Source organism: Tachysurus vachellii, chromosome 7 (genome assembly GCF_030014155.1).
Source record: "Tachysurus vachellii isolate PV-2020 chromosome 7, HZAU_Pvac_v1, whole genome shotgun sequence".
NCBI lineage: Eukaryota > Metazoa > Chordata > Actinopteri > Siluriformes > Bagridae > Tachysurus > Tachysurus vachellii.
Genome location: NC_083466.1, coordinates 12,054,928 through 12,074,133, shown reverse-complemented (window position 1 = coordinate 12,074,133; position 19,206 = coordinate 12,054,928). Strand labels below are relative to the sequence as shown.

General features: G+C 41.4%; 1 protein-coding gene across 1 annotated transcript in view; it reads right to left on the bottom strand.

Annotated features, from left to right (window-relative positions):
* LOC132848538 (protein phosphatase 3 catalytic subunit alpha) overlaps window positions 1-19,206 on the bottom strand; it is an 81,526-nt gene that overhangs the window by 27,712 nt on the left and 34,608 nt on the right. Inside the window, exon 2 of the mRNA XM_060874338.1 lies at window positions 12,689-12,889. Coding sequence (XP_060730321.1) covers window positions 12,689-12,889 — 201 coding nt within the window. The remainder of the gene's footprint in view (window positions 1-12,688; window positions 12,890-19,206) is intronic.

Genomic DNA, 19,206 nt, shown 5'->3' with positions numbered 1-19,206 from the left:
CCGTTCTAATTGGTCAAAAGCTACTGAATAATATTTCATAATAGCACAACTCGAGAGCTCTAAAGCCAATCACAGGTTTATATTAATGTGTTTGTTTTAATTCATCGCAGGATCCAAACACTGCGGATTCCTTTCCTTTCAGAAAAACTAAGACTATATGGGAAAATCTTCAGAATAGAGGTTTCCTAGTAACATGATAAGCTTCATTTCTTTCTTAATAACAGTCTTCAGAGAGGGAAGGACTGTTATAGCTGCTAACTCTATAACTAACCTGTTTCACAGAAGTTCCACAGCATTAAACTACAGACACACTGGGCTTCACACTGGGCCATAATCACACTAGGCACTGATTACACACAGCTCCTGGTTACACAATTTCACTTATATACACGGCTGTAAAAAGGATAAGTATTTAATCACACTCTCTGGTGTCAACCGGATGAAGACAAGTTCCTCTCAAGGTTTCTTCTTCATATCGTCTCAGGGACTATTTCCTTGCCACTGTTGCTTCTGGCTTGACAAATTCAACTTTGTACATTATATGTAGAATTTTTACAGTCCTGTAAAGCTGCTTTAGCACAATGTCCGCTGTTAAAAATTCTATACAAATAAAATATTATTTTCGTATAACAGCACACAATATGTTACAGATTCGAAGGTATGTGAACTTGACCGTTCACATCCATATGTGCTTTCTGCAAAAATCAGAAAGGGGACGGTGTCCCTGCTTTGCTGATAGCATAACCGCCACTCTTCTAAGAAGGCTTTCCACTAGAATCTGGAGTGTGGGATTTGTTTAATCAGACATGCGAGTGGGCTCAGAAACTGATATCTAATAAAGAGACCTGGGTTGCAAGTCAATGTACCAGTTCATCCTGAAAGGTGTTCACAATGGGCTTGAAGCCAGGACTCTCGACTTCTTCCACTCCAACCCAGAGAAATCACGTCATAACAGAGCTCACAAAAAGAGAGCTTTGTGGCAACAGTTTGAGGAACAATCACCTATAGGTGTGATGGTCGTGTGTCCACATACTTTTGATTCTAAAATCATAATAAATGTTTCTTTATATTCTTATGTTTTTTTGTCAGTATTGTAAGAAATTACAGATTGTATGCACAGATTCCACTCCAAGATACACATCAGAAACAGCCCATTCCCAAAAACACTTAAATACCATAAGGCGATACGTTTAAAACTCGAAATGAATAACCTTGATCAATTGTTAATATAGGAGTAGCAGCAGGACATCAAGGACCGTCACTAAACGAAGGATATACGTGACCATGTTAAATCATTTAAACAATAGTATCACGAGACCATTTGGGTGACAGCACCTGTAACAATACCAATCCAAGGTGTACATGACCATGATTAACATTTAAAGACATCCGGATAGACGACAGTGCATGACCTCAACCATTTGGTAGATTCTCTGTCTTTATACTCAATTTATATTTAAAGCAAAACCTCGTTTAGACTGCAAAGGAAAAAAATGGTAAAAATGTTTGAGCAGGATTTGTCCTGCATTCATCTTGACTATGATGAACCCAAAGTTCTTCATGTATTTTGTCACTGCTACGCTGGAATAAACGTCTTCTTCCTTAAGATCTTTCACCTTATCGTTTTATTTTCTTACAGCATGGAGGCCTTAAAAGACAGAAATATATTCTTCAAAAAAAGAAAGAAAAAAAAAAAAAAAAAATCAACACCACACTTCCAACAATAACATCCTCATGTTAAAGTTAAAGACAAAATATAGTACATATCTGGCAACCCTGTCATCTACCACACAGATAAAGAACAAAGGAGGTGGTGGTAGTTAAATAGACAAAAATGTGACAGAAAAGTGAAAGAAATCTTGACTTTAACCTGCTTGTTTTGAAACACGGCATAAGAGACGATGAAGGAGGCTGTATGATTTGTATGAGTCGTCCTTTGAATGTATTCTGCTTGCGAACACAGAAAGAAATCTGAAATCAGCCTCTCACTCTCCTGAGTGATACAAACAACCGGGCAGCATTCAGACCAATCACAGACAAAGGGACGGCTCTGAACAAAAGATGTGGGTGTCAGAAGTACACTGCGCCACATGAAGAGAAACGAAGTGTGATTTTTCAGTTGAAGCATTCATCTTAAGTTAAACATACTTTTAATAGAGAGATTAACAGCTAGATAAGCACCTTTCCTCCTTTACCACTTCGGATTTAACACAGCAGCTCATTATCTACTGATTAGTTCCATTCTTCACTTTCTGAGCGCCTGGGTCTAATTTCATGCTCTCCGTTTTCATATTCATCCCTTTTCCTTTGTCTTCTCAGTTTCTGAACTTGCAGGATTGTTGATAGGAGTTAACTTCAGGTACACTCGAAAAAAAAACAAAAAAAAACATCAACAACAAGAAACATAGCAACAGTTTAGCAGAAGCTGTAATTAAGAAAAAGGATAGAAGATGAGGATGACTGCTGCCACTTGGAATAACAACTTCTCTTATTTGGATAGAAACTTGTTTGGAAACCCTTTAGAAACTGGTAAATGTATTTATCTGCACGTGTTTCAGTGTGACACGCAAAACACTGGAGTCAAAATGTCTTCTGGAACTGTCCAATTAGTATCTGTTAGACGAGCTGCAGTGGGAAGCAATTAAGCTGAGCTTCAAGTCTCTGGAAAAAACACACATGTCTGCACTCACACACGTACACATGCATGCACTCTCTCTCTCTCTCTCTCTCTCTCTCTCACACATACACATGCATGCTCTCTCTCTCTCTCTCTCTCTCTCTCTCTCTCACACACACACATAGGCATGCACTCTCTCGCACACGCGCGGACACAAACACAGCTTACTTCAAAAGTGTAGCAGTAATATACTTCATAAAGTTATTTTGAGAACCTAAACATTTGTGCACAACTAGTGTGTGTGTGTGTCTGTGTGTGTGTGTGTGTGTGTGTGTGTAGTTGTTAGTGTAGTCAAGGACTGTTTTACAGTCTGTATTAATTTCCAATGTGTGTTTTCAGACTAACAAGCTTCATTACTGGTATCATGCAGGAGTTTCTGTCTGCCACACTGGCAACTCAAATAAGAGGCTGAATGTCACATATCTTTCACATCACTGTCAACATTACGTCCATCCCGAAAAACAGAGCGCAGTTATAGAGAGATTTCTGGCCTTATTAGATGAATGTTCCAGTACAACACTAGTGTGGTCACCTGCAATTACACTAGCAGCTACTATCACTATGGAAACCTCCCTTATTGGCATGGAAACAGCCCCGTGATGAGCTCCTCATTCACTGCAGAGCAACTCCATCCCCACAGGGGTTTTACGGCTTTGGTGTAGCACATTTAATAAATATAGGATTAGCGACAATGAAATGATATCATACACTGCTTTCCTGTTGCGAGTAAAGCTTGAGAGAGCAAACACAGTGGTTTGTCGTAGTTTTTTTCTGGACCAGTATTAGTTGAACAAAGACAGATTGAGGCTGTTGGCATGCGTGCGCATGTGTGTGTGTGTGTATATATGTGTGTGTATATATGTGTTCTGAACTGGAAATGATCTGACAGACAACACTGTGCATCGGATGAGGACACAAACCCAACATGGAGCGTTTGTGTGTGTGTGCGCGTGTGTGTGTGTGTGGAGCAGCTCCAGCGGGGAGCAATGTTACACTGTGAAAAGGGCAGTACTGTGTACAGACAGTGAAAGTGTCAGCGTTTAAGAGCTGTTACACGCAACACGGATGAACAAGCACTCGACTCTGCTGAACTGATGAAGATGCACTGATATCCTGTTCATTTTATATACAGATCTCTCAGCTCTGAGTGCTGTCTCATACCCGATGCTGAGCTTTTACATCTCCTTAACCTCCATGCAAAATGTGCGAGACTTGGGTCATATCTTCGCGTGTAATACTCGCTCACAATACAGATAAAGCCATGTGTTCACAGCATCAAATAGACTAAAGCTGGACAATTTAATAGGAACACCTGTAACATTCAAGCAGCTCAGTTAATGCTCATATCAGACATCAGAACAAGGACAAAACATGATTTCATTCACTTTATGGTTGTTGGTATGGTTGTTGGTGCCAGACAGCCAGCAGGAATAATGCCTTGATGATAAGAGCTCAGATAGGACTGGCCAGACTGCCTGAAGCTGACAGGAATGTGTGTTGGGGTGGGTGGGTGGTTGTGGGGGTGTTTACAGAGATCCAATCTTGCTATGATTGCGTGTGATTGGTGGCTCGCTGGTGTAAGGAAATGATGAGTTCTGTCCAGGCAAAAATAAATTGAGCATTTTCTTTTTGATTGCGATATTTTTTGGCTCCCTAGTGAGATATATTTGATTATTCTCCTGCGTGTGATCGACAGTATTCTTTATTACTTCTTGCCCAGGATAGTATTCTTGGTGACGGTCAGTGCAGTGAGCTGCGCACTCAGTGATGCTTTTCTTAGAGATGCTTGTTGCTAATGTCTTCGAGCAGAAACATGGATGGGCTGCTTCAGTGGGAGGGAGAACTGATGAGTGACTTGTTGCCAAAAATGATTTAACGGGTGTGCAGTACCATATGGCATGTATGTAGCTGTCTAGAGTATTTTGTATGCAAAAAATCTGAAGCCCCATTTTTTTTCAATTTCTATTTGCCTTCTAGTGTCTTCTCATGAAGTGTGTGTTATTAGTCATTAACAAAAAAAATCAGCTCTGGGACTAACCGAGAATGTCTCCTTCTAATATTCTGACGATATGAAGTCTGCAGGATCAGTTTTGGACATTTCTGCTGTATAACACGTTGTAATGAATGTAAAGAGAGAGTGTGTGCTGCTGCTTAGTCAAAAAACAAACAAAAAACCCCACCACATATGTACTCTAGAAAGCACTTACATTTTTAGCATTTGGTAGATGTCCTTATCTATTTTTGCTATTAACTGAGCAATTGAGGCTTAAAGGCTTTGCTCAGGGGCCCAGCTGTGCCAGCCTGGAGATGCTGGAACTCAAACACACAACCTTCTGATCAGTAGTCCAACAGGTAAGTCCATCCTTAAAAATATTTTGGTTTGCAGTAACAGTTTAAAAAAAAAAAAAAAAAAGTGTCGGTAGGTAGGTCTATATTTCAGTTAACTATATTATAGTTCAATGACATCTTGAACATTTTGAATATTGATGTTGCTCGGCCCTAATACAAATGCAGCCTTTCAATTTCGACTCCAACTCCTCACCATCAAAGATACAGAAGGAAATTAGTGGTAGAATTGTAACTTGTCATAGAGCGGAAACACACACGACAGAAACAGGATGCAATCAAACAAAAAAGCCACTTTCAAGGACAACATTCTCCCTCCCTCAAACACACACACACGCACACACAGGCACAAATGCTGGGAGAGGGGTGGGAGGGGGTAATAGAGGGAGAGAGAGAGAGAGGCAGTCACGATCGGGTTCTTGATTAAGTGAGTGAGTAGGAGCACACAGTGTAGAGTGAGTGCTGGAGTGATCTCTGCGACTGCACCTCCATCAGCAGGCCACTGTGTAGGCGATGTACATTACACAACTCCACTCACAAGCCTACACAGTGCCAACTCAGACGCACACACACACACATTCAGACGCACGCATGCACACACACACACACACACACACACACTCAGCCGTGCGCACACACACACACACACTCTCAGACGCGCACACACACACACTCTCAGACGCGCACACACACACTCTCTCAGAAGCGCACACACACACTCTCTCAGATGCGCACACACACTCTCTCTCAGAAGCGCACACACACACTCTCTCAGATGCGCACACACACTCTCAGACACACACACGTTTAAACCCTGGAATTGCCCATTTCGAGGTTTTCACAGTGGAGCCTGATGTAATTAGAAATCAGTTTATCTTTTAAGTATCCCCATTTGATATTTTTATTGCATTTGCTTTTTGTTTGTTTTCTTTCTCTCTTTTTATTTTTTTAATGAACCACCTGCTGTTTTTAAAGCGTGATATATTCATCAATCAGTAAAACACTGGCCTTAATGCATTTCCACTAGTCTGAACAAATTTCTCCCAAATGTGCGTATGATTCATGTATCAGACAGCAGTTAGTTCCAGTCACAACATTATTCTGAGAGTGCCTATATTGGAAGCACACTGGGATGTGTGTGTGTGTGTCACACGCATTTGTGATGCGTAAAACATCCGCTTTCTACTTTGACACAATTACAACAGTAGTGTCAGCAATATCAAGCTCGAAGTCCATCACGCTCCATGTATGATGTGCAGCCGACTTCAAACTTTTAACTAAGATGCTGTAAATACTGCCCTGTAATGTAATGTAAATGTGCCCTGTAAGGTCACATCCCCTCAGGCTGTACCCTATGTAATGGGCATGTATAGTGAACTGGAAGCCTTTAGAAATGTAGAATGAAGCTAATTCCACACCTTCAGGTTAAATATGAATTAATATTCAAACACATTAAATCAAAACAGGAATGCAACAACCAGATCATGTAGTATATCTTACTGATTATGTCACAAACGGAAATTAATATTTTTTCTAATCAACGGCAAATCATCTGATGCATCTAAGAAAAGATTTCCCCCAAGTCTACAAACTCATGAACAAAAACACACACACACACAGACACACAGACACACACAGACATTTTTGTGTTTATTTTGCACCGTAATGTTTTGACTATGAATAGTATCAGTGACATAATAACAACAAACCCATCAAGTCGAGTCAGGTCTAGTTCACAGCGAATCTGTGGTTTTGGCATTAAGCCTGCTCTGTATAACATGTTCCTATTGGTCGATCATTTAGTGAAACGGTTCTTTTGCTCTGAATGTGGTGTACATTCAGAGCAAAAGAACCGTTTCACTAAACGTCTGAGCAAATTGCTTCCTCTCAAGTGACAGCCATCAGGTTTTTCAGGAGTAAATGAACAAGAATTCTGCTTCTTTGCAGGTGATCTAATACTAGCGAGTACACATGAGGGACTACACCTGTTTACCAAACTTGCCGGTTAACAAACAGTGTGAATATTTAACAGTCAAAAATCACACACGCTCTCAAGACAATGGCTCCTAATCCTCAGTCCTTCACAGCTCTGAGCATATAAGTGTAACTGTGCTTGTAGATGTAACAGACAGAACCAGACAAGAAGTGGCTCTGGGTCTTCCTCACAGCCAACATTAACACAAACTTCCAGTCATGCCATTTCCACTGGAGACACATCATTAATTATTGTAGACATCATTTAACAGTGCAGTTTAGTTTAGTCCCTGCTGTATAAGGCCCGTCTGATGAGGCTGCCTTTCTGTTTAATGACATTACAGGAACTAGGACTTTCCAGATAAAACAATTAAGGCAATTGAGTCGTGCTTGGAAGAACAGCCGCAGCCTCCGAGTTGAACTGTCTATTCAGCCAATTAGCAAAAGATGGAGGAGAAGCTTGGCACTGATTACTGCTGAGTCACTTAGTGGATGCGAGGCCTTCTGTTCTAACCACAGGACTGCTACACAGCCCGGGATATGAGCAAAAGCTGACTGTCTAGAGTGTGTTGTAGCGAGTATGTGCTACTACATATGTGCTAGTGCATGCATTAGCAGAAGAAAGTTGCTTTGTAGTTACAGTGATTGCATTTTCGCGAAAGTGCATGCTAAGTTGCAAGTAGCTCACATGCTGGATTTTCATGAAAAAAAAAAAAAGTTTGGAAAAATCTAGTTCGATATAGTGTTAGTGTTTTTTAGTATTTGTTCAATCGTGAAAGAAAAGAGAGCCCGAAACAGCTGTGGATGCATACAGGAAGAACGACGAGAGGACTGACAGAGGACCAGCACTGAGCAGCTGTGTGTAGGTGTGCTGAATGCTGGACGAAAAGCATCAAACACAATACTCGAGAAAAAAAGTCGCTGAAGCTTTACTGCCTTCATGAATCCATCACCACCTGCTTTATCCTGGTCAGAATCAAACTGGGTTGAATGATAAATTGGCTGCAATTTTATAAAACAGAAGCAGCTCAGCTCATGTGAAAACAGCACTGGTAGGTACAGGATTGGGTGAGGCTGAGACTTTCTGTAGGAAATAGAAGGAAGACCTGGAGGGGACTGAATAAAGAAAGCAAACAATAACAAAAAGCCAACAGTACCACTCCCAGCTCTACACATGATCAGGACAAGGTGAGCTAGTGTGTCTTTTAGAGCATGGAAACAGCATCTGGTTAGTCCTATGATGATCTGGAAATACTGACGTACAGGATAGAGAGTGGGTGATGAAGTGTGACTGTGAGTATCTGTCTATCTACAAAGTGAGGAGGTTTGCAGGAGGTGCAATATTATTAAAGGGCTGGTAGGTGGAGGTCCAGGGCAGGTGTGTCTAATAAAGTGGCCACAGTGTTGCTGTAAGCTCTGATTGCAGATTCTGTGCACAGTAAACTGGGCAGTCTGTAGACACTAACTGAACACCTGTGAAAGTTTGGGAGTGGAGTTCAGACGGCGCTCCAACTCCGTCAGCTAAAAGACTGGTTTGAAGTATGAGGTGTTTTGAGGGTGTTTTGGAGACTTTCAGAAGTGTGGTGTTCATCACTCACATTACTGTTCCAGAGACATACAAGATCTATTCCAAAGCTCAGTTAAGCTGTTCTGGCAGCCTGTGATGGATTTTCCTTGAATGTGTCACCCGTCTGTCACTGTTTTAATCAATTTTACTGATACTCACATTCACATGCTCCCGAGAGCGAGGCTCCATAAATCATACACATTAGGAATAAATTATATAACGGGACTGATATCACCAAAGACTGTATTTAAAGACAGACAGAGAGACAAGCAGACAGAGAGGCAGGCAGGCAGACAGAGAGACAAGCAGACAGAGAGGCAGGCAGACAGAGAGAGACAAGCAGACAGAGAGGCAGGCAGGCAGACAGGCAGGCAGACAGAGAGACAGGCAGGCAGAGAGGCAGGCAGACAGAGAGAGACAAGCAGACAGAGAGGCAGGCAGGCAGACAGGCAGGCAGACAGAGAGACAGGCAGGCAGACAGAGAGACAGGCAGGCAGACAGAGAGACAGGCAGGCAGACAGAGAGACAAGCAGACAGAGAGGCAGGCAGACAGACAGAGAGAGACAGGCAGGCAGACAGGCAGGCAGACAGAGAGACAGGCAGGCAGACAGAGAGACAGGCAGGCAGACAGACAGACAGAGAGAGACAGGCAGGCAGACAGGCAGGCAGACAGAGAGACAGGCAGGCAGACAGAGAGACAGGCAGGCAGACAAAGAGACAAGCAGACAGACAGAGAGACAAGCAGACAGAGAGACAGGCAGGCAGACAGAGAGACAAGCAGATAGACAGAGAGACAAGCAGACAGACAGAGAGGCAGACAGACAGAGAGACAGGCAGTCAGAGAGACTGGCAGACAGATAGACGAGACAGGCAGTCAGAGAGACAGGCAGAGAGACAGGCAGACAGACAGAGAGACAGGAAGGCAGACAGAGAGACAGGCAGACAGACAGAGAGAGAGGAAGGCAAACAGAGAGACAGGCAGGCAGACAGAGAGGCAGGCAGACAGAGCGACAGGCAGAGAGACAGGTAGACAGAGAGACTGGCAGACAGAGAGAGAGACAGGAAGGCAGACAGAGAGACAGGAAGGCAGACCAACCAATACATGGAGACAGATATTTAGATAGATAGACATAGATAGTGATAGATGTGTTAGATAAAAAAAGAGGAAAAACCTAATTGGTTAAATTAGACAGCAGTAAACCCATGCTGTTTGTTATATTAATTATTTATAAATGAATGAATATTTAGAAGTTGCTTGCTTGCATACTTTGGCCTGTAGTGCATGTACACACACACAATAGCGTAATTATTAGCTGTTAATGGCGTGTGTGTGTGTGTGCGTGCCTCTGTGTGTGTGCGTGCCTCCGTGTGTGTACCAAACACTTCTGTGGTATCAACCCACTTCCCACTCACTGGCACAGTAAACCCTTTGGCAAGCGTTAAGTGAGAAGAAAGGTATGCTTATACTAGTGTGTGATACAGAGGGAGAGCGTGAAAAAAATATAAGTAGGAGTGCATGTCTGTGTGCGCATGTGTGTGTGTACCAACAGGATGGGGATTAGCTAGGTGGGAGTGATTAATGGCTCTGTTTCAGACACACAGTGTACTTCTGCATGTCCTGATGAAGGCATGTGTGCAGATGAGGGCTGTTCTCACCTCTGTCTCACACAAACACACACACACACACACACACAGTGGCTCCAAGAACACCAGCAGCCCAGAGCTTAACACACAAACATGATGCAGCATACACTATAAACATGCCCTCATACAGTCCAGACACTGAAAACTCACATTTAGTAGAAATGTAAATCACTTAAGAAGTCTGACACCAATCCAAGTACAAGAAGAAAAAAATAGTGTTTGATAGTAGCATCAAATTATCATGAATATTCATTTTTTAAAGTAATTTCCCCTGAGCTGCTAGAATAGATGCAACCACAAATCTATAAAGTAAACAGAATAAGAAAAAAGCACAAAGACACAAGGTTTGGGTGTGGAGGCTGGATTTTAGTGGACTGATTCGCACAGAGGCTGACTGTTACACCGCTTTGATGCAACATATGTGTACCAATCATCCCTGATGCACACAAACACTGAGTACACTGTACTGAGCGACACTGTAGGTGAGGGACGCTATGGTGGGAGACACAACCACAGCAGGTTTGTTTGTTTGTTTGTTTGTTTATTTTTAAAAAAGCTTCGTTTCAAATTGAAGTGGAAACAAAAATAAAAAAATAAAAAAACAAATAATAAAAAAAACATTTACTTTAAACGGCCGTTCAAAAATTCGCCAAAACTGGCTACAGTAAATGTAGATGAGCTATTTGTAGGCAGGATTATTAAAATTACTGAAAAAAAAATCAAAATAAATAAAAGATGGAGATTTCATCTTCTTACATCGATACCGTGGGTACGAGCCCATTGCATTTTTACTCATTTGCCTCAGTAAATTTACAAAAGCAGAGCAAAAGCTCTTAAATCACTCTGGTGACAAGTGTTGAGAAATGTTTTGCTGCTTGTTCTATTTGCTCAGTATATTAACTTGATAGAATTCTTGTTTACAAAAGGGTCCGTGACGTGGGAATAAAAACGAAAAAAAAAGATTTCGTCTTTACAAAACCACGGTCCTGTCTTTTACAAGCGGCCGTTAATTTTGGCCCCGACGATGAAGACAGAGTGAAGTGGCGTCTGTGGACGTGTTACTCACTACAGAATGGAAACTGGCCTGAAAATGGGCAGTTAGCCTTGTGTCCTTGTCCACACACACATACACACATGCGTGCACGGATACACACAAACATAATTGTTCTTGTTATTTTGTAAGAGTCTAGTATAAACACAAACAGCTTATTTTGTATCACTGTATAAGAATTCTTTCTTCCTCAGTTGCTTTATTTTTTTTTTTAATAACAATAATATCATAACCATGACAGAAATCTTTGAGGTTTAAGGTCAAGCAAAGAGCCTCACTATTACACACCATTAACAGACAGAAGGTGTTCTGACACACACATACACACGCACGCACCAGATCGACATCGTCTTAAACACATTCGTTCCAGCTTATGTGTTAAAAAAATTCCAAGTGATGCTGTCCGTCGTTCTGTAAACAACCTGAAGTTGAGTTTCATTGGCTCTTAGAAGTGAGTGGGAGGAACGACGACACTGTGGGCTGGAATTCAGCAGAAAACATTTAGAGAGGGAGAGGGCGAGGGAGAGAGAGAGGGAGAGAGAGGGAGAGAAAGAGACAGAGGGAGAGAGGGAGACAGAGGGAGAGAGGGAGAGAGGGAGAGAGAGGGAGAGAGGGAGACAGAGGGAGAGAGGGAGAGAGGGAGAGAGGGAGAGAGGGAGAGAGAGAGAGAGAGGGAGAGAGAGGGAGAGAAAGAGACAGAGGGAGAGAGGGAGGGAGAGGAGAAGGGGGATGAATTGCAAAGAAAACTAATTTAAGACAGTACACCAAACACAAGTCGGGATTGAAAAATACCTGTTGAAAGAGCAAACGGAGAATATAAAGAGAATGAAAAAACGAGTAATGCAGATTAAATCTCAAAGCCTGAGGCTGAGTGTAATGAGAAACAGACAAGGTGTTTATGTTACATGCGGCCGATAGAGTACACACCCAAACACAATAACAAGCAGCGCTGCACAGGGCTCGTCCTCCTGCTCTGTGTTAATAGAGTCATCAAAGAGCTACAACCCAAAGACTAATGAAGTCGACTAATAACAAAGAAGGCAGAGGAGAAAGAAAAAACAGAGAAAGATGGAGTAGTCTCTGGTAACGTGCCTAGGAAATTCATTGGCCAAAAAAAATAGGTTCAGCAAAAAGCAAAGACAAATCCAACAGTACACGTTTGCTCTTTTTCTAGTTTAGAAGCAATGTGTGTCAAACACACTAAAGCAAGGGGCAAATTCGGGCCAGTGTCAGAGCTGTCAAAGCAATCTGAAAAGAAGATAGTGGTAAAAAAGTGGAGTATCACATGCAACCCGTTCTGACAACACTTCCCCTGTTAACACGGCTGAGCCTCGCGCTGTTAGAGAAGTGTGAGACAGAAAGACTTGGACATTTCTGCTTTTACCAAATGTTTTCAAGTAAAAGAAAGTGTCGAGAAAGAAACACTGACCTGTAACCGGGGCCTCGATGTCCAGCAGGTTCTTCTCAGAGCGCAGGATGGCAGCTCCGTCGCCGATGAGGCGCAGGGCCACGCTCTCGTCCACGCGACCCTCTTTGGTCAGATGAGCCTTGAGAACATCGACTTTGGGCTTTCCGTCGCTGTCAAACACCTCTTTCACGGTCAGCCTGTGGCTGGGAGGAAACGGGACAGCTGGAGAAATTTAAAAAAAAAAAAAAAAAAAAAAAAAGAAAGAAAAGAAAGTTAATCACTGTGGGCTTGACTGAGGGCACAATCTTATCCACAAATGCCCATTTGATTGCAATCAAGTAGCCACCACACCTCATTCTACTTTAATGGAGTGACCTTGGTACTTAAATGACTAGTAGGTGGCTCCTGTTCGGCTGGAATGAGAAGCTGCAGGCGTGTCGGCTCTTTACAGATAACGGCGAAGAATCCTGAGCTAACTTGGAACAAATGAAGACGATTCCTTTCACTTAATGTATAGTCAGATTTGCTGCCTCGTGCTCAGACAGCAAATTACAGAGTCATTTCATCACACAGTTACAGTTGGACAATATGGCAAAAAAATATATATATATATATATATATATATTTATATATATATATATATATAAATTTAAAAAATAAAATTTATATAAAAATAAATACTTCACAATACTTAAAACAGCTTTATAATATATTTAAACATCACAATATATCATTTTGCTGCAGTTTTGGTAAGTTCCACAATATGCTTGGAGATTGAAACAATTCAATGTGGAGATGAAAACAACTTGTAAAATGTGGCACAAATGAGTTCAAATCCTGACGTTGGGAGATGTGTAATATACGTATATATATATATATATATATATATATATATATATATATATATATATATATATATATATATATAAATAAATACACACCCACTGTTTAATATCCAGTCCTTGATTATATTTGTAGTGTGTAAAACGAGAGCGGACACCTGACAATAATATTTATACACGACACTTAATTACAGGCACTAAACACAATCTTATCAACAATTCTAAATGTCACACAATAAAAATGTATGAAAGGCATTTACTGAGCGATTATAAAACATCTGAAGACCTTCACGGTTATTGCACATGGAGAGTCCACTCTGAGCGACACCGCTGCACACAACTCCAGGATGTTGCAATGTTTTTTACTCAACAGGTAGACTCTCTTAAGTAAAGAGCAATTAAAGCTTTAAACAGGAGAAATTAGCTACACTAAACAGTAATTTTCTGTCTCTCTCTCACACTCACACACACACACAACTTACTCAGTTTATCTAATAACTCCATGGTTATTGGAGTCGCAGCCAATTAAACTGCAGTGAAAAACCAAAGGGGGGAAATATATTAACAGATTAATGCAGATAATTGGATTGGATAGCTGTTTGCTGCCTGGGACATTGGGCCCGTCTCAATCCTGCAGAATGAGATGTGTCCCATTTCCAGCGCAGCTGTAATAACTAGTGAGCTGATCAGCCAGCATTGTGTGCTTCCCAACCTGCGCTGACTGTGTGCTACGTGTGATGCTCCTATCATGCAGAGCACTATTCTGTGATCATCCACATGTCTTGTGGTTACACTGCAGACCTGCTGCTTACTGGGTGTATTGCACCATTCTGAGTAAACTGTATAAAAGGAGATCAGCAGTTATACACAGAATTACTCAAAGCAGACTGTCTGGCACCAATCACGTCACAGTCAAAATGCCTGAGATCTGATTTCTCCCTCATTTTGTTGTGTAACGTGAGCAGTAACTAAAGCTTTTCACCTGGACCTGGAGGATCTGATGCACTGCTTTGCTGCCACATGATTGGCTGATTAGACAACAGTCTGAATATGCAGGTGTACAGGTGTTCCTATTAAAGTGTACAGGGACTGGATTATCTGCTAATCAGATAATGCAGGACACAAAGACTTAGAAATGTAGAACTTGCAGAACTTGTCCAAACCTGGGAACCCCAGCGTAACACTGTGTATGGCTGACCTTCTGGCTTCTAAAGCACTATGTGCACAAAGCACTGCTGCATGACCTGCTATATATGCTTGAAATGGCAATGAAAGCTTCTTGACTTGACTTGACTTGCACATCGCTTCTTCTGAAACATCTCGAATTTCCTCGGACCGACTATCCAAGCAGGAACAGTGAAGAGGAACTGATCACTGGGCAGAATGTGGAAGCTGACCGCAGTGCCTCAGTCCCTCACGAAGCTGTTACATCCATCAGCTCTCTTCGATTTCTGTCAGAACAGAAATAAACGTAAGAAAGCCAAGAGCTTTCACGGACTTTGAGAAAGGTAAGAGATCATTTAGCTGTCCATCAAGCACAATGGAGGCCGGGTTGGAAACTGCGATGTGGGACAGGTGATCTCACATGAATTACTCTAGTTTGTTCAAATGAGGAAAAAAAATAAATAAATTTAAAGGCTCTGCGCTTCGACTGAAATGGGGAAGCTGCTGTTTTTGCTGTTCTCATTTCTGGACGATTATACAAACACCGCACTTGCTTAATCTTAATTTATTTTAAAGTCTGACCCTTGGTTATTACAGTGAGTCACATGGATGACTCTTTTATACAATTCCTTTATTATGATTTTAACATGAACGGGCGGCATCGATTCCAAATACTATTAAGTTAGAAACGACTCCCTAAACAGGGATTTTGAAAGTAACAGCTCCACAGAGAGAAAAGTTCCTCCTAATGACCGACTTGTTAAAGTGTTTTAATTAACGACTGCTGAAGATCAACTGTTGTTTCTTTTGCTCCATTTATCCTCTGAACAAAAACACGACAAACCTGCTCGACATAACAGACACGATGTTTCCAGCTAGCTATGGGAAATGCTTTTAGACTTGCTGTCCTTTTCCACATGATGTGGAGCTTCAGGGGTCTGATTACATAAAAATACTATAGTTTTTCTAGTTGTACAGTACTACAACCTTCTATGCATTTCTTTTAAAGGAATCCACTAGTACGCAAAGCCACATTTGCTCCATCATCATCATCATCTTCATTCTATACATCCAAAACCTTTAGATGTTCATTAAAGAGGGCACTGCCTCATAAAAAGGAGCTAAATGACCTACAGGCAGTTGTGTTGTGAGCGTAACAGGAAAGGGGAATCGTCGCTAACCACACAGGAGATCTCCAAATGACAACTTAATTACACCACTGTTTGTGTTACACTTCTTGTTATTGCCTCGACAGTGGATAGGGGCATTTTCATTGATATGTGCTTAATCTCTAATCATTCTCACAATGATGATTCTCTCTCTCTCTCTCTCTCTCTCTCTCTCTCTCTCTCTCTGTTGTGTGAAACAGAAAGTCACTGCTGCTCCTGCTTTTTTAATAATTTATTTTGATTTATTTTGCAGTTCAAGGTTAGAGTTCTGTCATATTTCCAGTCTCAGGTCAAGCTAATTAATCACAGATATATTTTATTATTATGTATTAGAATTATATTTACAAAGCTTTTATTTTTTTAAACCTGTATTTAGCAAAGATGCCAATAATTCTGTGACAGACTTTACAAACACTGTGATTTCAGTAAGGTAAAGTTGAACAAAAATAGCACACTCATGCTCCAAACCAGCATGAGATTAAACAGAGGCATGAATCAATGACATTTCTTCCCCTTTTCTCACACTTCCTATCGCTTAAAAAAATTAAATATATATATATATATATATATATATATATATATATATATATATATATATATATATATATATATATATATATATATATATATAATGATTTTATATATATATAATCAAAATAAGAGGATGTGGAAAATCTTAATTCCTATAAGGTAACTTCAGAACAAAGATGATTTCAGTGCGATGACACAATAAGCACAGGGCATTGTAGTTGGGAATGTTTACAACATGCCTGTTAAGTAAACAAGGACTTCTTTGAGATTTCATGATTTTATACTTTTCAGCTAAAAACTTCCCCGGCAAGCAAAAATCGCTCAATATGATATTTGGTTGGATCGTATTTTTTTTAAAATAGAAATTTCCAAATTGGAGCACATGCTTAAAGATGCTACGCTTTACGGAAGAGTATAGCGAAGCTGCTTTACATTATCACACTAATTTTCTAAAGGTCAAGCTGGTCTTGTGCGGTCTGAAAAGCCGTCAGCCTCGTTATCACTTCTCAGCAACCGTGAGATTTTTCTACTCGTTTCATGGGAATATTTATACTGAACCATTCAGGTGGAAATTCAGGTAGCTGAACCTATAAACAGCAGCTTCACACACTGTAAATATGAGGGAAAATCTTTTGCACTTATATCATTTGTACGTGTTATTAATGAAAGCTGGGCGATGGGGCATAGTGGCTTATTGGTTTACATGTTTGCATCACATCTTTGAGGTCCGGGGTTGTGTGTTCGCGCACCTGTGTGTGTGTGTGTGTCTGGTGTCTACATGTTCTCCCTGTGCTTACGGGGTTCCCTCTGTGTATTCCAGTTTTTTACCCCCAGTCCAAATATGCGTTGTAGGCTGACCGGCATCGCTAAAACTGTCCTAGTAGTGTGTAATTGTGCCTTGTGGTGGCTTGACACCCCACCCTTAGTGTCCCCCCTTGTGCCCCGAGCCCCCTGACATAGACTCCAGATCCCCATGTCCACACACAAGCAGTATAGAACATACTAGCAGCATTCTTCTGTGTCTGTCCTACTGTTTATATTTAAGCAGGAAGTGCTGAAATGTTATTAAATGTTTGCAGGGACAATATTGAATGGCATTAACATTTTATCCCAGTAGATGATGATGCACAAGCACATGCATTGAGGCTCTCAGAAACCTCTGAGCGAGCACACACACACACACACACACACACACAGTTCTCTATTAACTCTTCTCTGCTTTTTTTTTTTTACACTCATGTAAATGAAAATGGTTTCTACAGATGAGCAAATATTAACCCGCCCTAAATCCAAACTCAGCTGCTGTTTCACACGAGTCACAGATGGCGTTTTACCCAAAGGAGCTTTGCTGAAACAGTCACTGCGACACTTTTAGCAATAATAATTAAACCAAACAAATGTGTTAGTGACATTACAAGAAAAAATATGTAACAAAAAAATATTTTGTTCCCATAAAACCTAATGTAGCAGGGTGGATAAAAAAAAAAAGGGATGTATTTGTATTAACAGTATATTATTTCTATTTCGTATAAAGTCTTTCTGGAGTGTTGCAGTCCTCACAGTTAGATACAAAGACTCAGTGCTGTCTCTTGCTTTGGTCAAATGAAGGGATTAGAAATGTGCACTGTGAAGTGAAGTGTCGGTCACATTAACTTGAACTCCTCTGACCGTGTTACACACAGACAACTTTGGGTCCTTTTAGTTCTTCCCACTTTTATGTGTCCAAGGCAGTTTCCTGCTGAGGAAGCCACATCAAAGCTCCTGCTTTCCTGTAAAAAATCCCTCTATAAAATGTTGCTGGCCATTCCCAGCTGCAGTGACCGAACAGCCTTCGAGACATTCCCTGTAAACACTAAACGCCATGCAGCGTCGCAGCATTTCTCCTAGCTGCTTAACCGAGGGGAAATAAAGCCGAGTAACATTTTTGGTGAGAACACAGCAGGCAATAATACACTCACACAATTTGTCTTGTTGATGGGACGCAAACTGTTTTGACATTTGAAGGAGCTGTTTCCAGCGGCATATACAGAAAAGTCAATGAGGCAGCTCGAGTAGAGCCGGAGCAGCAGGAGCGCAGATGAAAAATCTGCATGATGAGAGACGTTTTAAGGGAGAGCGTGGCCCCGCCTCCGCCCCACATCAGCCAATTACCATTCATAATGTAAGCACGTCTTGTTTTCTGCTCAGCAGGGCAATCAGAGGCTCATGCATAATTCCATCCCCCCCTCCCCCCAGGAACGCAGCTAATTTCTCCAGCAGATAAGAAATCGGATATGATGCTCTGGTTATTGTTCGTGGCTCACTCAGGGCAGCCGTTCCAATGGAGATGTGGAATAAATGGTTTTCCATCAGGGCACAAAATGCACACTGGATTTCGATGGTGATCATGTTGCTGGAACACATTTCCAGAGTGCATTTAAACACACGAGTTCATTACCTCGTCTAACTGTATTTGGACCTCTACAAAATGATCCAATGCTCTCTTCAGCAAAACAAGTATTACCTTTCCAGATCGCATGGCAAAATGGCCGACTTTTGCCAGCGCCATTATGACAGCAGCGTCTGGATTTCTATCAGGAGGTTCTGCAATCCTGTCTTCGGTCCTGTCTTTAAAAAAGAGAGAATAAGGGACGTGTCAGGATCGCATGGAGATGCTGGACTTTACACTGCTGCTTGGAACTCAATTACTGCACAAGCTCCCTTTAATGTTCCTAAAGAGGTTACGTTTCCCCGCGAGAGCACTCCCTCATCTGAAAGCCCCATTAACTGTCGTGGGTGTGTGCTTCATAAACGTGCCCGTGGCCGAGCACGTGCCTGCTTAAAGAGTCGCCGA